The sequence below is a fragment of the Dendropsophus ebraccatus genome, chromosome 5, assembly GCF_027789765.1.
Source record: "Dendropsophus ebraccatus isolate aDenEbr1 chromosome 5, aDenEbr1.pat, whole genome shotgun sequence".
NCBI classification, from domain to species: domain Eukaryota; kingdom Metazoa; phylum Chordata; class Amphibia; order Anura; family Hylidae; genus Dendropsophus; species Dendropsophus ebraccatus.
Window position 1 is genome coordinate 32,043,897 of NC_091458.1, and position 23,734 is coordinate 32,067,630.

At 42.5% G+C, this 23,734-nt stretch overlaps 2 protein-coding genes across 14 annotated transcripts in view; both read left to right on the forward strand.

The window, feature by feature from the left end:
- The window catches only part of LOC138792403 (protein mono-ADP-ribosyltransferase PARP4-like), a 226,246-nt gene that overhangs the window by 148,335 nt on the left and 54,177 nt on the right, over positions 1 to 23,734 (forward strand). The window lies entirely within an intron of this gene.
- Positions 2,169 to 23,456, forward strand: LOC138793303 (protein mono-ADP-ribosyltransferase PARP4-like). Its single transcript, XM_069971826.1, has 20 exons — positions 2,169 to 2,430; positions 3,017 to 3,068; positions 8,307 to 8,439; positions 9,151 to 9,337; positions 11,926 to 11,983; positions 13,382 to 13,475; positions 14,019 to 14,117; positions 15,006 to 15,155; positions 15,550 to 15,687; positions 16,004 to 16,177; positions 16,588 to 16,748; positions 17,749 to 17,886; positions 18,283 to 18,381; positions 18,684 to 18,867; positions 19,115 to 19,274; positions 20,464 to 20,585; positions 21,547 to 21,678; positions 21,773 to 21,859; positions 22,065 to 22,229; positions 23,430 to 23,456. Exons 1-20 carry the CDS (start codon positions 2,169 to 2,171, stop codon positions 23,454 to 23,456), a joined length of 2,622 nt encoding a protein of 873 aa, XP_069827927.1.

The window sequence follows — 23,734 nt, forward strand, 5'->3', positions numbered from 1 at the left end:
TGAATGGTCAGAAACAGACCTAGTCTCATAAGAAATAAAGTTAATCCACTGTAACATCGGATCATTGCATTAAGCAAGATCTATCCGCGATGCTGTCATATAACTAGTGCTAAAGCATGAGAAGGCCTCTTCATCACCACACAAGGATCTCCAGATATCCTTCCACCCCGCCTCCCTTACAAATCTGTCTAATGGTGAAGGACACCCCGCCGACCTCCGGGAACCTCCCCTTCTGTCCCTATCTTCATCTATTACACAGTTAAAGTCCCCACACACTAACAGAGGGGGATCCCCTCTCTCTACTGAAAATTCATATAATTGAGTAAGTACCTGGGGAGAGAAAGGAGGGGGGACATAAACAAACGCCAAGATTGTAGTTACATAAAAGACTTTACAATAAAGAAAAATATACCTCCCTCTATCATCTATTTTCTTATTAAGCAGAGTAAATGGTATCCTATTGTGTACATAGACCGTTACCCCAGATGAATAACTAGAGAATACTGAATGATATGTATGTGAGGCCCACTTCCTGCGAACCCTAGAACAGGAATCCGCGGTACAATGGGTCTCAACTAAGCAAATAATACCCGGCAAGTAATTATTTATCAAATCAAAAATAGCACATCGTTTGTTCCTGTCCCCTGTCCCTCTCACATTCCAAAAGAAAACTTTTAACTCTTCAGCCATTCACCCAGAAAGGAAAGAGGGGGAAAAAAAAAAAAAAAACCCTGCCTCTCTCTCTCTTCCCTCTCCAGGGGTTACCAGGGGTTGGTAACCTAAAGGGGACTCGATGTGCCCTTTCCAGACCGAACATCGAGGAAAAACTGTCCCGACCAAAAATCTCCAGAATCCAAGATTGACAAAATTTCACTGGATCTTCCGTCTCCACCCTTTCAGGAAGGCCGACAATCCTCACATTTGATCTTCTAGATCTATCCTCTAAGTCACTCAGTTTCCCCTGCGTTAGTGATAATTGATGGCCATATTTATTCAAGGTAATCTTTATCTCTTTCACCTCCTGTTCTAATCAGGGGACAACCTTCTCAAATTCTGCCATTTTTTCCCTTATGTTATTTAGGTCTCCTCTTATAAATTCAATATCTGCGGACAGTGCCCCTACAGTCAGAGTAAGGTCAGTCATAGCCTTATTACAGGATTTAATCTCAGATAGAATCTCATCAAGAGTAGCTGGTTCTCCAGGAGATGCTCTTCCAGCCTCCCCCTCCTCCCTCTCTTCCTGCAGTGCAGTATACCGTGACCCAGAGGATTCCATACTAAGGAAAGATGATGGGGAACTTGGATTACTGCGAGTGTTTCCCCCTGCTGCTGGAGATTTTAAATATTTGTCCATTTTGGCCACTTTCTCTTTTGGCGCAGCAGCACCTCCAGCCTTTCTAGATGACCCCTTAGTTGCCATTTACTCAGAGTCAACTCCCCACCGTCAACCGCTCTAAAAAGAAACAGAGGGGGAGACCATCACACCCCATATTCATAGGCAAGTCAATTCCCCAATGCTCCCACTAGGGGATACTCACTGTACTTTCAAACACAATTTGTAAGTGCTTCAAGCAGCAATAAATGCTTCTATGCAGTCCATGCAGGGGAGATAGGTAGAATGCCTCCACAGTCCACTAAATAGACACAAAAAAAACGCATGTGGACTCAATAAATGTTAAAAATCATCCCAAGTTCATGTATGAAATAACTCCACGCTTATGAATCAGTCCTGCTCCTTAGATTATTTCCATTCTTAACTGTACCAACAGCCTCAGCCCATGGAGAGGAGAACATAATGTACATTTCACCAACAGGGACATTTACCAAAGCGGACCGGGTTTCGGCAACCCGGGGAGAGACCGGACTCCGCCGGACCGGAGTCAAACCCCCAGCCCATGGTGGAGAGCGGCGGGAGCGCGGAGCAATGCCCCACCAACCCATCCATCCCCCACCCCAATCGAGCCAGGAGACAACCCCGCACCGCAGACCCAGTCCCCCCCCCAGAAAGCCGACCCCCACCCCCCATCCCCGAGTCCTCCAGGGTTCACTCACGTGGTCGCCGGAGTCCACTGATGTCCCGGCCACCTCCTCGGCGTCATATGCTGAACAGGCTACTTTCAGTTTCAGCCGGACCTTTATGGCGATCACGTGACCTTCTCCGGGTGTCCATGGCAAAGCCTGACTTCAAACTCCAGAGACCGGGCGTCCTACACAAAGATCCCCCGATTGTAGCTCCACAGAACCCAAGCAGAGGGGCATGTATTAAATACCGGCTGTATCCCAGACATTTTGCATTGCAGGTGTACTTTCTGGCGTCCCCGCCAGGCCATCCGGCCGGGGCCTTCATGGAAGCCGGGAAGAAGCATTGCGGAGGACCCACATCAGATGAGAAGCAGCGTGGAGCATGGAGGGAGGAGGGAGCAGGAAGAGGTGCGTCCTATCGCATGACGCTACGGTGAATATATTATTTTAAAAATTAGTCTGATATTCCAATTCTGTCTTGTTCCTCGTTTTATGAATAAAGATGAAAATTTTTTTGGTAAAGAAAAGTATGCTCATTTGTGTTTTTGGTGGTTCATAGTAATTATGAGTTTTCTTTGTTACAATTGGGTTACATAGTGCTTGGTGTAATTACCTTAAAGAAGAGATTTATATGATTGTATGACATTTCTCCGCACCTTGGAACTATTTTTGGTATTAAGAATTAATATATCTATTCCCGATGTGGATTATAAAATCGGAAAAATATTTTTTTGTCCACTTCTCCTGGTCTGTGCCTTCTCACAAACCTGTCTCCGAGCTCTACAGGCAGTTCTTTCCTCCTCTTGGATTTTGTTCTGATGTGCATTGTCAGCTGAATTTACTACAGGGGACACCAATCAAGAGAAATAAGAGGCTTCCAGAACTACATTTCAAAAAGGTTTGAATACTTCTATGCAAAACGTTAGTAGGTTCTTTAAAATAAAAAATAAAAAATTAGGCTTTTGGTTTATATGATTTAGCTTTCTTATTATAGGATATGGAGTGCAGAATGAGAGGGAAAGCTTAAATGGAAAAAGTGAAAGGGTGTAAAGACTTTCCAAGCGCATTGTAAATAGTCCTAAAACCTTTAACCATAAGCCACATCATTGAGACAGAATCACCCCTACAAGGTTGTGCTCACATGAGTCATTTTTGTTGTTACTTTATAATAGAAGTGCATCAGTTTTGTACAAAAATATAGTAGAATTGACAAAAGATGAAATGAGATGTGAATGCACATACATCCTAAATTATAAGGTTATGTTTACCACTAGGGGGCGCCAACTACATATAGATTTGTAAGGCTCATATTGTGTTCTCTGCAGCAGTTTTGGGCTTGAAATGATGAGAACAACACAACCATCAGATGAAGAAGAGAACTGACTAAAACAATAGAATCCCAACACTTTTCATAGACTCCTATGGGTACATAGAAGCACAATCGATCTCCTTCTGCTGTGACCTGGCTTGGGTGACCTATGTCTCCCTGTCAATAAGGGACCTACCAATCAGTCCATCAAATAAGTATAATTTTATATGAATGTCTTTTCCTGGTGTAACCCCATTAGATGGTAAATGTACAATGTATTGTATAGCAACAAATGTGCAACATTTAAGCTTAACCTAAAGTTTTGATTATTACATGCATTTGTGATGGCGGTGGGATAGGATGTGTTCTCATCTTAGGGAAACACGTGATATCACTATGTACAAGTGTTTAGGGCAAACAGTTAAGTATAAGGTATCTATCTTGTATCTCGCACCTTTCCAGACACAAGACGTCAGAATATTTCCAGCGTGAAGTAAATGTTATAATTGAGGACTGTCCCTTTAAGACGATTCAGGAAGTGATTTGGTTACTCCAGCAGTTCCTCCTCCCCCTCCAGGATCTTTGCATTGAGCTTCATACAGTCCACAACACATTCACATTCATGTAGAATTGAAGATCGCTGTCAGCATTGTAAATACAGATCACTGGGACCACTATTTGCAAACAGGAGGTAAGTTATACTTCTACTATGTTCTACCAACCTCTACTATCATCCAGTAGTTTATGGGACACAATAGATCTAATGCGGATACATAGCAGAGTGATTATAGAGCTGTCACAGTAGTATCAGTGTACAGATTCACCTGATTTGATGTAAATTGCATTTAATTACTGTAATGTAGCTTGTAGCTAATGTAACATTGTACAGTGTATTGCCAGGACACACCCTGCTGTATGCAGACTAGATCAGCTGTCACTATGTAACAGGTGTAGTAGTACAGGGAAATGCCACTGGCCACAAAGCAAGACAAGGAGATTTAGCCATGTATACACCCAGACACACCCGACAGAGGACGCTAACTCTCCCCCATTGTGCTAGAGGAATGGTACATCCTGCTTTAGGTGGGTCAGCTGAGTCATACTTTGCTATGAATAGATTTTAACTATAGAAAACTGCTGTGAATTTGGCCTTAAAGGGGTTATCCAGTGCTACAAAAACATGGCCACTTTCCCCCCTCTCTTGTCTCCAGTTCAGGTGGGGTTTGCAAGTAAGCTCTATTTACTTCAATGGAACTGAGTTTGAAACCCAACACAATATGGAGACAAGAGAGGGGAAAAAGTGGCCATGTTTTTGTAGCACTAGATAACCCTTTTAAATGCAAGGGCGCTCGTTACTGCCCAACCTGGTGTACTGACAAAGGAGGTTGTCAGAGTGAACAACAGCTATAGAGATTTAGTGGGGAAAGTTGTTCTCTCTGGTGTTGAAAGGGTACCAGTTGGGCTGGTATGGTTCCCAGGAGCACTGTATAAAGCTCCTGCAGCAGCCGCGGCACAAGTACTGTAGTCATCTGGGCGGCTCCCTGCCTGTATCTAGTCACTGCGCTCTGCCTGTCAGCACACTCCGCAGGATGATTGACAGGCAGAGAGGCCAGTAACAGACCTCTCTGCCTGTCATTCATCCTCTCCGAGCAGCCGCAGCTGCTGCAGGAGCTTTATACAGCACTCCTGGGAACTATATCAGCCCAATTGGGCTGATTGGTTCCCTTTAAAATATTGCTGGGGTTGCAGAGTAAATAAGAAACGACCCATTCTCATCTAACATCCCTCCAGGATCCTCATTAGTGTCTTAGGGACGTAAGCTCAAAGCTCCGGACGCTACTTCCAAGACGGATTTGTCTCATCAGTTACGGCCCACTCAGCCAATCACTGGCTACTTCTTCACTTCACTTAGTGATTGGCTAACTGGACTGTCACTACCGAGTGGAGTCTTAAAGGGATTATCCAGCGCTACAAAAACATGGCCACTTTTCCCCCTCTCTTGTCTCCAGATTGGGTTGGGTTTCAAACTCCGTTCCATTGAAGTAAATGGAGCTTAATTGCAAACAACACCTGAACTGGATACAAGATATTGGGAAAAGTGGCCATGTTTTTGTAGCGCTGGATAACCCCTTTAAAGGGGTAGTCCACCAAAAAAAAAATTCTTTCAAATCAACTGCTGCCATGAAGTGCCAGAGATTTGTAATTTACGTCTATTAAAAAATCTCAAGCCTTCCAGTACTTATCAGCTGCTGCATGCCCAACAGGAAGTTGTATTATTTCCAGTCTAGAGAGCAGGAGAGGTTTTCTATGGGAATTTGCTACTGCTCTGGACAGTTCCTGACATGGACATAGGTGGCAGCAGAGAGCACTGTGCCAGACTGGAAAGAAAACACCTCTTCCTGCTGGACACAAAGCAGCTGATAAGTACTGGAAGACTTAAGATTTTTTAATAGAAGTGAATTAAAAATCTCTGGCACTTTATGGCGCCAGTTGATTTGAAAGAAAAAAATTTTGGGTGGACTACCCCTTTAAGGTACTTTATTCACATCTGACTACACAACATTTCGGCTGGTTTTCAGCCTGACAACCAGCCGAAATGTTGCGTAGTAGGATGTGAATAAAGAATCACGTTTTTTCACTTGAAGTGCTGTCTCCAGAACTACTTTTTTGGTTTGTGTCTGGGCGGAGGGGTCCCTTTTGGTGAGGCGTGCACTATGCTCTAATTCTTCTATTGTACTAGCCGGTGGGAATCTGCAGCAGAAAATCAACTGCAGATCCTGTAGGTGTGAACGCACCCTTAGGCTATGTTCACACTACGTATCTTTCCGGCCGTAGTGCGAACCGCGAATATACGCACGTAGTTTTGAGGTTGATGCGTTCGCTTGAAAGTATACGATATACGGCCGCACAATGCACACTACGTATGAACTTACGACTGGATCGTATACAGTGCCGTGAAAAATGAACACGACCATTGTTTGAGGATGGAAATGTTCCAACTCACGGCCGTGGATTTCCATGCGGCCCAGTACGGAGTACTTATTTCAGCCAAATTGAACTTGATTTTCCGATCCAAAAGGTTCTGTGTGTTTTATTGGGCTGGGCGAAGATTTCCAAGTAAATAACCTGTTTCAGATCGCTTCGAAACAAGCTAGGGAAGCATAACTGTACTACGGGCGTATGTTCGCGGTGCGTACGCATCCGGCCGCATGTCTATTTTTCCCACGCCCATAGTTTCAGCCGCACATGTACGGCGGCATACCAAATGCGTCCGTAATTGTACGCAGTGTGAACATAGCCTTAGGGTGCGTTCACACGTACAGGATCTGCAGCAGATCTGCAGCAGATTTGATGGCTCAGATTTGAAGTTGCAGATTCAATGCAAAGTAAATCTGGGCCATCAAATCTGCTGCAGATTTCAAATTGGCACATAATGCACTCTACGGTTTTAACATACTCCCCTCTCCGCAATTTCCTGATAGAATCACAGCCTGCCCAAAATGTGACCAACCCCTCACTAACCTGTGGCACGGGGTGTGGAGCTGTACGCACACCCAAACATACTGGAGGGCTATAGCTGCCTATGTTCACTCACACTGGGAGATAGAGATATCACACTCCCCCCAGGCCTTTCTCTTCCATCAGTTACGTCCCCCGGAGGACGACACTGTGGTAAAGATACCTGACATAGTACATATAGTCATACACGTAGCATTGAGGTGTTTGTTCCAGGAGTGGCTTTCAGGTAAGACTCCAGATGTCCCTATGGTAATATCCCAGCTAAAACGACTCTTCGGCATAGATAGAGTCTATGCAGAAGGGCACAAGCATTCAGGGATTAAGGGGTTTTTTGATCGCTGGCGCTCCTTTCTGGAATCCCATCACACAGCTCAGGAGATACATGACATAATGTACCCCTTCAGACTTACTGAGTGGTATTGTCGGCATGATCTGGCAGGAACTCTGGGGTGCCTGCGTATTTAGCAGCCACTTCAGGGAAGACCTGGTCACAATGGGTCTCCTCAGATGTCCTTGTGCCTCAGAAACAGGGTGGGTGATGGGACAGGGGAAGCAAGGGGGGGGGAGGAGTCTGTCGAACTAAGGGTGATGTGGTCAAGATTTGGAGGATTATCACATCCAGATACGGATGTGAATTAAATTAAGTTGCTTTGCGTTATCCTGTGATATGTCGGATACCTCTGTCTCCTCACCATGTATTACTGCCTGTATCTTGAATATGTTGAATTTCACTGTTGGTTCTTTCCCTCGCTCCAATTGTTTCGAGAGATGGGGTGTTTGTAAGTCTGTATGTAAATCAAAATTCTGAAAATTGAATAAAAATTTATTTAAAAAAAAAAAAAATCTGCTGCAGATCCTGTACGTGTGAACGCACCCTTAGGCTATGTTCACACTACGTACGAATCCGTACACATTTTGTACGGCGCCGTACATGTGCGGCTGAAACTACGGACGTGCGAATATTCGATGTGCGGCCTAATGCATATGCAATGTGTACGCAATGCGTACGCAATGCGAACGTACGCCCGTAGTCTACTTACGCTTCCCGAGCCCCCTACGAAGCGATCTGACAGCGGTCTTTTACTTGGAAATCTTCGCCTAGCCCCGGACACCCCACAGAACCTTTTGGATCGGCATAGAAGAGTGGAAAAATGAAGAAATCCCCACTTCGTACGGATTCGCGCGATACGCTACCGGCGTAAGTTACAGCCTTCCGGACGGAAACAGTGGTCTGGTTCATTTCTTATGGCGCCGTATACGATCCGGGCGTACATTCGTACGAAGTGCGAACTGTGCGGCCGGGATCGTATACTTTGCATTGTACGCTAACTACGTAAGTTTCCGGCCGCATATTCACGGAACGCACTACGGCCGGAAGCTTACGTAGTGTGAACCTAGCCTTAAGTTGTGTTTTTTTTTCTGACGTGTACTGAGCTTCATCCTGTTCTCTCTTTAGGATGGGTGCAGGCGTTTTCTCAGACTGCATATTCTTCATCAGAGTGAACTCCTTACCCCTTAAAGAAAAGAAGAAGCTAAACAACGCCATCATATTGAATGGAGGAGAAGTTTCATTTGTTCTAAGTGAAAAGGTGGGTATATATCTTAGAAATCAGTATGAGTTAGTATATAGCTGGGTCTCCATTATGATAAATACAGTATGTGATACAGAAAGTCTTAGGGGAGATTTATTAAACATGGTGTAAAGTGAAACTGGCTCAGTTGCCCCTAGCAACCAATCAGATTCCACCTCTCATTATCCAAAGAGTCTGTGAGGGATGAAAGGTGGAATCTGATTGGTTGCTAGGGGCGACTGAGCCAGTTTCACTTTACACCATGTTTGATAAATCTCCCTCTTAGTGTTTCCCAAAGCAACTAATATATTTAGATTTCATTAATATTTTTAAATTTTCTTTGAATGAGTCTGTGTAAAAGGGTCAGCGATCAGGCAAATAACACAAGGGAAGCAAGCGCTTGTTCATTGGCTCACTGAAACTTCAGCCGTACACCTCTCTGTCTAAACAGGAGATGTGTGACTGATCACAATGCACACATAGACAATCCAGCTATCGTTTTACAGCCCAGCTGTATGATTAATCGAGCTTTGTAATGCCTTTGCAGACAAACGCCAATCTCACTGTTTGGCTTGTCCATAAAACTGAAGGTAGAAGATATCTGGACCATAAATAACAACACAAAAGAAAGACTGCACACTGTTACTGTACATAAGGTTTCAGTGCAAGTCTGTGCCGCTGTTTTAATATTTGCTATACTTTGAAAACCAAATGTTCTTTGTGTTTTAGTGCACACATGCTGTGGTCAGTAATCCTGCTACACTAAACAGCACCCAGCAAAAGAAAATAGAAAAACATGGAATCTCTGTAGTGAATCCTGACTTCATATGGAAATCGGTGCATGAAGAACGACTTATTGATGTGGAATGTGAGGAGGATGACTTACCATGTGAAGCCACTGTGGATGAAGATCATGGTAAAGCCAAACTGTGTCTGCTCTATGATTTTTTTCCCCATTTGCTATTTTACGCTGTATGCACGTCTGTGAAATTTATATACAGTGGTACCTCGGTTCTCGAACATAATTGGTTCTGGAAGGCTGTTCCAAAACCGAGCAGTTCGAGAACCGAGCTGTAAGTTCCCATAGGGAACAATGTAAATGTGATTAATTGGTTTTTACACTCCGTGGGTCAGGTGCAGAGCGCTCGGCCCACAAAGCGTAAGAACGCTCCATATCTCCCGCAACAGTGAGAGGCAAGAGCGGGCGGCTATTTAAACTTGCCGCCGTGCTCCTGCTCCAATCAGCTGCCGGGGACACCCTGTAAAGAAGTGGGGAATCCCATCATTATGATGGGATTCCCCACTTCTTTACAGGGTGTCCCCGGCAGCTGAGAGGAGCAGGAGCGCGGCGGCAAGTTTAAATAGCCACCCGCTCCTGCCTCTCACTGCGGGGACACGCTGTAAAGAAGCCGGCTCCCAGCACTGCCCTCCTGTCTCTCCCCACCAGCCCCCTCCCCCCAGCCGTCCCGGAGCATCTTCCGATACGCTTACCCAGCCTGTACACCTCTATAAATTGCGGCGTGCCAGTGCTGTTGTGCCGCAGCCCCGCTCACCAGTTTCTTGCTCCCGCTGCTCCCCGCCGCCTCCCTTACCCTGCAGAGGCGGCGGGGAGCAGCGGGAGCAAGAAGCTGGTGAGCGGGGCTGCGGGCACAACAGCACTGGCACGCCGCAATCTATAGAGGTGTAGAGGCTGGGTAAGTGTATCGGAAGATACTCTGGGACGGCTGGGGGGAGGGGGCTGGTGGGGAGAGACAGGAGCTGAGAGCAGGCTTCTTTACAGCGTGTCCCCGCAGTGAGAGGCGGGAGCGGGCAGCTATTTAAACTTGCCGCCGCGCTCCTCTCAGCTGCCGGGACACCCTCTAAAGAAGTGGGGAATCCCATCATAATGAGGGGAATCCCGGCTTCTTTACAGGGTGTTCCCCGCAGCTGAGAGGAGCACGGCGGCAAGTTTAAATAGCCGCCCGCTCCTGCCTCTCAGTGTTCCCGAACACCTCAACCCCCTGGTTTTGTTCGGATACCGAGCAATGTTCGGATACCGAGCAAAACTTCAGGGGGAAATTTAGTTCGAATACCGAATTGTTCAAACTCCGAGGTGTTCGGGAACCGAGGTTTTACTGTATATTTCTTATCTGGAAAATCTGGATACATTTCCGGACCTATAGGGTTCTATTCAACACAGAGACCCTTCAGATTTTTTTTTCTCCTGAAGGGTGTCCGTTCCGGAAAATAGGCCCAGGAAATATAGAGTATTACTTTTGCTTCCAGAAAGTGGACAGATTTCCAGATGAATTGCTAGGCCTGCCTGGGTAAGTGTCAGTACCCGAGTAAATGAGGCTGGGTACTATACCTTGCCCTTTAACTTTATGGGCTCCAGATCAGGAGCACATTCAGTTAAAGTGTCACTGTCGTGAAATTTTTTTTTGCAGAAATTAATAGTACAGGCGATTTTAAGAAACTTTGTCATTGGGTTTATTAGCCGAAAAATGAAAAAGCAGTTTGAAGCTTTCCCCCTGTCTTCATTGTTCTCCTATGGAGAGAGCTAAAGAAAAGACCAAAACAGGACAACAAAGAGTTAATCTACAAATCCCTCACCCGTTATCTCCTGGGACAATCACTATGGCTAACTCCCTCCTCCCTCCTCCCCCTCCCCTCTCTATAGGAACAGACAGAGTGTGACTCATGCAACAAGTCACAATTTTCTGATTTTTTTGGAGTGGATGAAAAAGAAGAAGGAGGGGGGGACCTGGAAAAAGGCTTTTTACATGCAGATAATGGCATATTTGGCTAATAAACCCAACTACAAAGTTTCTTAAAATTGCCTGGACTACTGATTTCTGCAAAAAAAAAAAAAATAATACGACAGTGACTTTTTAAGTACTGCACTGTGATTGACAGAGTGAGGAACCATAGTTTCCCAACCCTGTCAATCACCCTTGTGCCTGGAGGCAGCATTATGCCTTTGGCCACAAGAAGCAGATCTCTTCCCTAGTGATCGTGCGCTCACAGAGCAGGAAGGGAGAGGAGAAGCTGGCAGAGAGCAGCATTGCAGCCGTGTAGCAGGTAAGTATGGCTTTCATTTCATGGCTGATCAGTATAACTAATGCAGACGAGTGCATGAGGCATTGGCAAAATCGGAAACCAGGCACATTAGAGCAGGAATAAATTGCGAGGACAATGAGTAAGCAATAAGCCATATTGCAAAATTTCAGCGTCTTTTATGCATGTTTTATGATGTATAAGAAATAAAACAATAATGATACAATAGGAAAGTTCGAGTTTTTGTCTAGCGACCCTACACTGTGACTATTACTGCACTATGGTGATGATGTTTGGCCAGAAGCCATTTTTTTTCAGTGCAGTTGTGCCAGCCCCATTATTTATAAAACTTATCTAAACCCTAAAAAAGAAGAAGAAAAAAACCTTTGTGTAGAAAAGTTGATTTATGAATTGTAAGTTGTCATTTCATTTCTCAAAACTCTTTTTCTTAATTAAATATTTTTTCAGAAGAAAAGAAAAATCGATTTCTTGCCAGATTTGTAAGCAAGGAAAAAACAGTGGAAAGGTAAATGAAAATTATGTATTGCTGTCTCCCCCAGACTGTGTCCATAGTTCTGTGTGTAAAATCTTTTACATCCCCTTTTCCTGTGCAGGCTGCTCCCCGCTCCATTGTCACTTATATAGTATTAGCCTGAGGACTGTGTGAAACATGTTGTAGAACCTGTATGTACTGCTAATTGCTAATATTACAAAAATAAATCTTAAAGGAGAAGTACGGTGAAAAGTTCACTTCCTGGATAACATGGTGATGTCACGACCCGACTCCCAGAGCTGTGCGGGCTGTGGCTGCTGGAGAGGATGATGGCAGAGGGACACTGAGGGACACAGGGGACTGGAGGGACACTGAGCATCCCCCTGCCATTATCCTCTCCAGCAGCCACAGCCCGCACAGCTCTGGGAGTCGGGGCGTGACATCACCATGTTATCCAGGAAGTGACATCACCATGTTATCCAGGAAGTAACATCACCATGTTATCCAGGAAGTGAAGCCTTGATGCAGTAGTAAGTGCAGGGAAAAACACTTTATAAGCATTTCCCGTAATAAGTGTATATTGGGGATTTGTATAACTTTTGGGGGCAATACAATACTTTAATAAAAACTTTCATGGGACTTCTCCTAGAGCTGTACAGGTCTCTCTTATACATAGTATTGTGGTCAGTATTTGTAGCCAAAACAAAAAGTATAACTATCTATCTATCTATCTATCTATCTATCTATCTCCTATCTATCTATCTCCTATCTATCTATCTATCTATCTATCTATCTCCTATCTATCTATCATCTACTCTATCTATCTATTTCCTATCTATCTATCTATCTATCTATCTATCTATCTATCTATCTATCTATCCTTCTGATTTAAATGATATCTTTAGAAGGTACCTGCTTGTGCATGGAACTCAATCTTGTGGAGTCATCTGCGATTGCATGTGATCAGGGGATAGAAGCCTAGGCAGAGGTAGCCTTTAATAGGGAAATAAGTGATGGCCGCAGCAATGAAACAAACCTGAATATTAAATGAAGGAAAGAGAAGGCCACGCTGTTCTTATTAGGGATGGTCCGAACCTGGTTCAGACGGGGTTCGTACGAACCCGAACCCTCCGCAATGATTACCGCTGTCTGCCCGCTCCGTGCAGCGGGCGGATCCAGCGGGAGAAACGCCTGGAAAACTGGAATACAGCCATAGCCATAGGCTGTATCCCAGTTTTCCAGGCGGTCCTCCCGCTGTATCCGCCCGCTGCACGGAGCGGGCAGACAGCGGGAATCCGATGCCGAGCGTTTGGGTTCAGCCAAACCCGAACCTCGGCGGGTCCGGACCATCCCTAGTTCTTATATCAGTAATCGTGGCCTATTAGTAATCTCTTTATATTATATGTAAGCAATGTTTTTTTCTCTCCATAGTAATCTGGGGGAAGATATGGAATTTTTAGATAATGAAGATGATGACAACACTTTAGAAAATGCAGAAGTGGCAAAATACAGCTGTTTCCAAAAAGTAAACTATTTATCTCTATTACTTGCAAGACTGCGGATCATCACTGTAACAATATAACCCCACACTGACGGACATCCAGTAACACAGGAGCTCTGCCACCTGCTCTAGTTGTTGAACGTCATTAAGAACAGTGGACAGAATTGCACATCTTGCTGCACTGTAAAATGCCGTACACCATGCTGAAAAACAGATTCTATTATTACCTATTCCATCTTACCATTAGTCACATGATATCTCACATGGTCCAGAATAGCAACTACAGGGTCTGGCCCACTCATTTGATGGTTTCTGGTCCAGACACACAACAGTGCTTAGTCGTAATAGATCACAGGCTCAGTAGAGGAGATACACAGAAATTTTGTTTGTAAGGTTTGGTCATTTTTCACACTAGTTCACGAATTATTATCAATAAAAGTGCAAATGTTCATGTATGTAGACCATCAGAGTAAATCCCAGTGGGAATCCAATGTATTCTAGTCCAGTACTGATGTAACACATATAATGCTTTGCTGACTTTCCTTATTCATGTCTTTATTTTTCCAGAAAGAAGAATATGCGGTTGTTGAACTTCTTTCCCTTACAGGACAGTGTCCTTTATCATATAGGATATCTATGGTTTATGGTCTTCCTAACACATCTGAGGTAAGTAGGGCTGCATTAGGAAAGGTAAACCCTGTTTCATGCCACTGTATATTGGTGGTGTCAGTAGTGGACATTTCCTCACCACAGTCTTCACAGCCATCTAGGAGCGAGTGTTACTGTTATCTAGCAATTGTCAGGCAACAGTACAACAAATGTATGAGCGACATTACCGATCTCGTCATTGATGGTAATGGTTATAGATGAAACTACAGTAATTTCAGTTTTGTCACATTTGACTCCCCGTGGCTGGAGAAGATGGATGCAGCACAAAGGCTGCTGGAAAACATAGGTACAGCTTATCCATATATCCACATATCTATATACCTACAAGCCCAACCACCAGTTCATAATACATATACAATTACTTAAAGGGAACCCAACCTATAAAGCATGCCGCAGCATTCCCTACCATGTAAACTCCTTGTTTGCCGCTTTTTCCGTCTCTCCCGTTTTATATCTCCCTATGCAAATCAGCACAAACTAGTCATGTGGGCGGAATCTCTCCCTGAACTAGATTGCTACATGCGAACATGATGTATGTACTTACCGCTTAGAAGATCTGCATGGCCTAAGAGCAGATAAATGGGAGTATACTGTACCTGACAGGCTGTTGTGATGCTCAGCACTGTACACCAGCATTTTATTACAAAATAATTGCTCTGATTTGTATGCATGCATTTAAATTAAAGGGTATCTATCATTTCAAGAAACTTTTGAATTGTCAGATTGCTGTGCCAAAAGTTTAGTTCGGTGGGGGTCTTGGTACTGAGACGATTGGTGTACACTTATTTTTCTCAAAAAAAAAACTTTTTTTTGTTCAATTTTTTTAATTAAAGTTTTCCAGATATACTTATTTTAATCATTTTTATAAATTTTCTTTCCTTGCAGAAAGAATTTGTATTTAGCCAGGTGGACACTGCTGAGAAGGCTTGTGAGAAATATGAGCATCGAATTAATGACATTAAAAACAAAGGATTCACCCAAATCGATAGGATTCCATTACAAGCGGAGAACTTAGCTTCCAAAGCTCTGCAGAAGGTTATTTCATATATATATATATATATATATATATATATATATATATATAATATTATTATATATGTCATACATATATATTATTATTATTATTTTTTATTTATTTATTTGTTACTGCATCTATGTGAATTATAGTCCTGAGCTCTTCGCACTGGCTCATGGATCTGTGCATATAAATATTACATAAAAAAGTTTAACTCTAGACATTTTTTATCAACTAAAATAATTAATACTGACGGATATGTTTACTAGTTTACTTGTCTTGAGACAAAATAATTACTTGTATAACTTATTATTAAGCAAAAATTAGATATTTCTTAAGTAAGTTTTCTGTGATAACGATTTCCCAGTTAGGAAATTACAGTTTTTAAACATATGCCTTATCTTTTAATAACAGGTTCTGCTCGGAGAGGCCATCAACATCACAGAACTGTCTACAGAAGTGGCCGGCTTGGTTGAGTCTCTTTGGGTGGATGCGGTTGGACATTTGGATTCCATCATTTCATGCCCTGTACAAAACATTAGTCTGAATGATGTAAGAAAAAGACAGATTCAATGAGTGAAATGTAATATAGACATAAGCACAGCTATTTTCTTGCAAAACAGAGCCACCTCGGTCCTCAGGTTGTGTGTGGTTTAACAATTCAATTCCTTTTTCAGTTACAAAAACCACAGCCAAACTGAGGACTGGGGGGTGCTGTTTCTAGAAGAAAGTGGACAAGTTTTTCTTAATCTGCATTACCCCTTTAATTTTTATGCAAATGTACATACACAGCGTCATATTTTTAGACTGAATTATTACTCTAAAAAATTAACAATAACTTTATTAATAACTTTCTTTTCTTTTTAAGCTTAGTAAAGCAGAAGGAATTCTATGCCAGATACGAAAAGCTTTAATCAAAAAAGATAAAGAAGAAGCCATATGTGAGATGATGCAGGAGTTCTATCGATTTATTCCACACAAGGAGAAGATACAGAATGACATCAATATGAAGTTCTTGACGGTTAAGCAGGACTTATGTCAGGTATGTGTGTCCTCTTGTTTACTAAGCAAAACACGACTGTCTTCTAGTTTAAATTGCAGCAAAATGCTGGTCTACCATGCACCATAGTTATTAGATGTTTTCCATAATTTTTCTTCCTCTCTAGACATTTTTTACAAAAAAATCTAAAATTAGAAAGTAGCTAAGAGGAGTTGTGAAGTGAAGCAGATTTATTAATGGGATCTACCATTATATTGGTTTAAAATATCAGTGTAGAATAAACCATAGAAAGTGTCTATTAGGTCTTGGATCACTAGTTTATAGGGCAGCAGCAACATAAAAAGCTATGAAATGAATGTTCCTGTATGACAGGTCTGTAATAACACTTGTGTATGAGAAGAATCCCGATCATATCACATTTATCTTTTTTATTTTCTTACAATTACTTCTAGGTAATTAGAGACATGATTAATGTGAATGAGAATAACTCATCTATATACACCTCATCCTCTACTGCCAAATACCAAGCACTCAGATGCAGAATAGAACATATTCACCCAAACTCTGCAGAGTTCCTTCAGGTGACACAAAGTATTCTGGATCACAACCACAGGTGAGAGAGAAAGATATCCAAAGTTTGCAATTTTAGCCTTATGCATATAAAAAATCTTACTTTGCTTTTTACTGTACTAGTTTATGAGCTTAAAGAGAACCAATCAGCCCAATTCGGCTGATATGGTTCCCAGGAGCGCTGTAAAGAAGCTTCTGCAGCAGTCGCAGCACGTACCGTTTTTTTCCCCGGGTGCGTAACAGGCAGAGGCGAGGAGGTGGTCATCTGTAGGTGTCTAGTCACCACTCTCTGCCTGTCAGCGCATTTGGAGGGGATGATTGTCAGACAGAGAGGTCTGTTACTGGTCTCTCTGCCTGTTAATTATCCCTCCGAGCACGCTGACAGGCAGAGAGCGGTGACTAGACACCTCCAGATGACCATCTCCTCGTCTCTGCCTGTTGCATGCCCGGGGAATGTAACTGTTTTTCTCCGGTATAAAGCTTCTTCAGCAGCCGCGGCCGCATCGTGCCATGGCTGCTGCAGGAGCTTCTTTACAGCCCTCCTGGGAACCATATCAGCCCAACTGGGCTGATTGGTTCCCTTTAAATTCAGTACTTACAAGACAGGCAGCAATAAAGGGTGATACGGCCTATCCATTGCCACCAATGGCTGCGCCAGGATTTGCACAATCCCTGCACCCTGCTACATGCTACATATCTAGTGCTGCTGCATGCAGAAATAACAATACCAAGCCTTCTCTAATGTCTGTTCTTATATTAGCATGAGACTTGACATTAGACTTGGAGAAGAAACTTTTGCCACTATCAACTGACCTCTTGTAGGATAAAGAGCTAGAGCAGCCTGTGGCCTACAAATGTAAGAAACAGGACAATAAGCCACTGTTACAGCTTATAAGATTCCATGAATACAATAATATCCAGCATACTCTGCAAGTCCTCCGCTTGCTTTGTTAGTCATACATTGTGTGAATGTGTCTTACCCATTAAAGAATACGAGTAGGAAACATTTCTATGATATGTGACAATTGTTTTTCTCCCTACAGCAATGGAGAGTTTAATATATTAAGAGTGTTCAGAGTTGGAAGACTGAGTGAGGCCACTAACTTCAAGAGTCATGTGGGGAATGTCAAGTCCTTGCTCCATGCTTCTTCATCATGTAACTTTGTAGGCATTCTCTCACGGTGAGTGTGCACATTTGTTGTTTTTTTTTCCCCGGTTTACCTGCATGTCCGAGGGGTCCAACTACAAGCCAAGTAAGCAGCCATTAGTGTCCTTTAAATAAGATGGTTCACATCGACTCCTAAAGGAGCACTGGAGGTCAGGGCCAGAGAAATGGTCCTGAAACATAGAAAACACTTGAAGAAGCGAGAGTTAGGTTTAAAGACAAGACTAAAGGGGGAAAAAAGAGAGAGAGAGAGAGAGAGAGAACACCACCACAAAGGAATCCTAATATACTATATTATTCATAGCATAACAAAGAGGGACTATGCTATCATTTTTGTTATCACCTTTTGTCCTGGAATGTTTGTATTTTTCTTTCTATATAACATATTGTTATGTTCCTGTGTTCTCTACAGGGGGCTAATGTTGCCAAAAATGATTGTTGAAGAATTTGGTGGTGAAAGGACGGATATCGGAAACCTCGGAAGTGGCATTTATTTTAGTGATTCAATAAGGTTTGCAAAGAAATGTTCTATAATTATAATCTTGATCAATGAGGAAATGTATATACAGTAATAACTATAATTCAGCAACTTGGTATCTGACTGAATAGATATGTTAGTTTGCATCTGTTAGCTTAGTTTAGGAATTGGATCAACTAACAATGTGAGGGATGTGACAGAAGCTAGCTGGTAGAAGAGATGGCCGGCAGCCAAATAAACGACACCTATAGGTGTACTTTACTGCAGATATTGGTATGGCATTATGTGTAATATTTACATTTATGTTCTGTTCACTTGTTTCTTTTTTCATGTAGCACAAGCGTAAAGTATTCCCAGCCAAGCAGTGTCACTGGATCGCGGCTCTTGATGGTCTGTGATGTGGCTCTAGGTAACTGCGCAGATGTGTTCCGCAGAGATTACACAATCACTGAACCACCCAATGGCTTCCACAGTGTGCACGGTGTCCGGCGCAAGGACGGGGTGAACTCAGACTTTTCAGTAAGTAGTCATAAGCTATAGATAATCTATAAATAATGGACTCATATTAAGTATTACTAGATGTATAGATGCAGAAGGAAGAATGGCAAGTAACCTGTGTCTCTCCTGCAGGGTTGGGTTATTTGGGGTGAAAATTTAAGTTTATACCTATCCCTGTATAAGGTGGCCTAAGATAATATGGTCATTAATGTATGCCTACAAGGGGAAACAGAAGAAACACTTCGTGACCATCTTCTTAACTTCTTAGGATGATGAATATGTGGTGTATGACGTGAATCAAGTACAAATGAGATACGTTGTTCAGTTTTCCACTGATGGGGACTATATTGATCTACATAAGGAATCTTTATTCATTTCAATTGATAAAACACAAGATCTTCATAAGAGCCAACCTGAACCTTCAGACGGTAAGAAATGTTAATAGCGTTGTGTAGTTTAGAAAACTCATAAAACCTTTTAGGAAATGAGTTAAGGGTATAAAGTGACTCTAGAGGACATGTCCTGTTCTGCATTACATACATATCTCAGTGAATTGCATATACACTGTGTAATGCGTAGATTTCTTTGTGTTGCATACAATTTCATACAACTGCATCAGTGTTTACATCCGTTTTTCTAATTGAGAAAGAAGATATCTATGGTGAGTTTGATAGTCAGCATCCATTATTAGCTGGAGCTTAGTGTTAGACAGTAAAATGACTAAGACTAACCCTCTATTATTACCCTAGTAACCACCGCCACAGGGGTACTGGGAAGAGACAGGTATCAGTAGTCCCAGAGCGTCAAAAATGATGCCCCTAGACTGGATGGTGGCAGGCTGGCATTATTAGGCTGGGGAGGGCCAATGTAAATGGCCCTTCCCACTCTGGTACTACTAGGCTGCTGCTGTTTTTTTTTACCTGTCTGGCTATAGAATTGGAGGGAACCCTACATGCTTTTTACCCTTTCAATAAAGAAATAATAAAAAAAAAAGTGTAGGGTTTCCCAATTTCCATAACCAGCCAAGAGGGTTCATACTCACCATAGACACTATCTTTCTTCATTAGACCCGGCACACTGAGCTTGATTTGTGCCAAGATCTGGCTCTTCAAATGTATGCTCAGCCAAATTAGCTAATTGGCTGAGCTGAAACTGCAGAAGTCTCTGTTCAGCCAATCAACAGCTGCAGCAAGGTCCCATCTCAGCCACTGATTTGCTGATTCATTAGAGACCCGCTGGGCATTGGGAGGGTAAGTTTAAACACCCCCCAACGGAGCACAGCCTGGTCCACAGGGGATTAGGTTAACCCCCTGGGGGTTAGATTGTCATTCCTTATAATCCCTCCCCCCGTGGCATCAGTTAAGCCCTTCCTTTCCAGCACCAAGTCTACACCAACAAAATACAAACAGAAACAGAAAAATGGCAATAGAACCGTGAATGCATGAAAAAAACACCATGCACAGCATTGGCTTTTTTATGGTCTTTTTGTGGAGGCAAGAAAAACACTACAAAAAAACTCTGTCTGGGGTCACCCTTAGACTGAGGGGAAGGAAAAAGTTAAAATGTGTCCCAAAAAATTGCAGAAGCATTAAGTGGTTAATTTTTCTATTTTATCAGACATTTCATTGGAGCTTCCTGAAGGACAGGTCACAAAGGGCGGTCTGGAAGGCAGTGACGGGCAGCAGGTTCCTCTACAAAGCATCCATGTTAAAGCTCGATTAGTAGACCTTGCAGCAAAGGTACATCTGTCCTTAAAGAGACTGTCCGTAGGTTTATGTGGCCCTATGGACAATAAGTAGTCCTCTCCATTATAAGCATGAGCCCAGTAGTCCTGGATATTCATGAGAAGCAGAAAACTCTGCCCACCAGCTGCTGATTGGCAGTTATCTATCCATGCTGAGTATAGGCAGTCAACTGTCAATCATCAGCTGGAGGGAGGGGTGTGGCAAGAATCCTATTCTCCTGCATATTAGGAGAACAACTAAACAGAATGATGTAAGTAATACACCGATCTGCCCAGCATTATATCACTAGTGTATGCTGGCCTCATTTAAGGCAGCACATACCTAATGACAAATTCCCTTTAAAGGAATCTAGCTCCGCGGCTAGATTCCCACTGCACTATTGCTGTCTGCTTAATGGATTTGTTTTTAATAGTTAATTTTAACGTTAAGAAAAACATGGTCAACCAAGTTTCTTGTGTACGCTAAAAAAATAAAACAATCCATTTCGATCATATTTTTTAAGAACGTAAGTCAATGGAGAATCCTAACGGATGGCATAAAACTGCATCTAATTTTACTATTTTTTTCTCCATAAAATGGATATTTTAAATGGACAGCAAAAAAGTAGTGTGAACCTAGCTTTATACTTTTGGATTGTCTCATGAATATTAATCATTTGCAGTGACCAGCAGCCTTTAGTTACATACACCTGATGAATATTGATAATAATGGGAGGCAGCAGGCAGACCTGTGCACCAAGGGGTAAAGTACCACCAAAATGTACCAAACACCCTCAGTAGCATAACAATAAATAATAAGTACACAATAACAGTGCAGCAGAGGAACATAATAAAAGTAATATTGGAGGTCAGCACCCCCTGCCGTATAAGCTCATATCAATATGTTACATTTTTCTAACCTAGAAGTCCTAGAACTTCTCAGCTATTCCCAGTAATATGTATTTTTCCTACAACAGGTGGTGATGTTCCAGACCTATAAGAATGAGTCCTCCTTCCCTATTGAGGCAAAGTATGTCTTCCCCCTGGACAGTACAGCAGCTGTATGTGGGTTTGAAGCTTTTATCAATGGGAAACACATCATAGGAGAGGTACCGATCTTGGTTTCACCGGAGTAAGATTTTTTTTATTCAAGCAAAGATGTTTTACTTATGCATCTAGTAATATATCAATAATTTTGTGCAGGTTAAGGAAAAGCAGCAGGCACATCGAGAGTACAGGAGCGCTATCAGTGAAGGACATGGAGCGTATCTCATGGATCAAGATGCTCCTGTAGGTATATGAAACATGTTGTTGTGTCCGTTTTCATTTCCTAATAATATGATGGTCAGAAGTTTTAATGTTATGGCTGATCAGTATTGCACCCATAGAAAGTGGTGACTCTACAAATATAAGTGTAAAGTTATGGAATCTTTACAAATATAATTTCCCTGATGATTGACAGAACCACAATTAATTTTTGCTCTTTCTGGTTTAGGATGTCTTCACAGTGAGTGTTGGAAATTTACCACCCAAGGCGACTGTCATCATAAAAATCACCTATGTTACTGAACTCGAATGTCGATATAATCATATTGCTTTCTCAATTCCTGGAAACGTGGCTCAATGGCAAAAAGACAAAGCCTTGAAGGAAAATACACAGGTAAAAATAGGACTGTGCAAAGAAAGGAGTTTTCCATATTACTGACCTGATGGATACCTCCCTACTGGTCTGTGTATACTTGGCTGTGCTGCTGACGTGCCTGTATACCCATACTGCTGTAGCTTATCCCTGGGCTTAGTGTATCACTGGTCTTATTGTACTGTACATCGCTAAGGCCAAAGTTTGGCAGCATTGGTAATATAGGTATACAGGTACATCACCACTGTGAGCCAAGTAAATGGAGACCAGCAGGGATCTGTTATGTGAGTTTTGAATGTTGTTTTTATTTTTTTATACCACTTCTCTATTTTTGTGATATTTTGAAAAATTCTCAAGAGAGACAGCAATATTGGATCATCCAGGGTCCAAAACCCTGATTAGCTTTTTTAAGTGGCCATTATCATACTGTTGGTAGCAATAGAGCAAGGTACTGCAGTGTTCATTTGAATGGAATTGTGCTGCAATACCTTGCACTGCCACTACTAATAGCACAGCAATGCAAGTATAAGCGCTGGAAAGCTGTAGCCCCCTTAAACAGCTGCTCAACGCAAAATCTTCCTTGTTTTTTATAGGATACTGTAGCAAAAGTGGGCATTGAAGGTGACACGGCACTAGAGGGGTAAGTATGAAAAAAGCCCTATTCTGTGTAAGGCCAGTGAGGTGCAACTTTATCTTCAGTAATAGTATGTTCAGTAGTTTTATTCTTATATAAAACTATTTAGAAGGCATGTTTGTGCACAGAGCCACTACCGGGGATGCAGGACTATTCTCACCATGAAAAACGAGGGGAGCCCCGCAGACCCATAAAAGTCAGTGGGGTACATCTGTGACCAGTATAATCCATCAGATGATGAATCTGCCCCAACATCACGGCACAGGATGTAGCAGAAAAAATATCTACAGTAGCTTCAGACTTGAAAGATGTTTCGAACCAGAAGAAGTATCTAACCTGCTGTTATGTTCCCATAGGGCGGGGTACAATAAAAAAGTTTTTTTGGACTCTGAGCGAGACTACAACCCTCTGATCTGCTCACCCGCTCTCTCTTCATGATTACTTACCCTACATAATGCCAGCTCAGTATTCATGGAGGAGGAGCTGGTGGGTGGATCAGTGCACTGAGGGACGTCTACTGTACCCTGTGATTAATGTCTGTTATTGTAAAGGGGAACGCTTATTTTTGCTTTTTAATTTTTTTTCAGATCTTTTTCCTTTGCTATGTCTATTGAGATGCCGTGGAAATTAGAAGATATTTCATGTTGGACACACAAGATTAAAGTAAAAGTAAGTCCTTTCCATCTATGTACTAGGGGAAAATTACTGGGGTTCCATAGTCAAAGTCACATTTGTGCCCTCATCTCTTCACCTGCACAATAAAAAAAAAGTTTTAATTGGTGCCACCATTTAGGAGAACGAGCAGTTAGCAGCACACAGTAGCTGACTGACCTTCCCTGCTGTCAATCATTTCCGTCAAGGCCGCCTCATAGACTTACAATGGAGTAGGCTG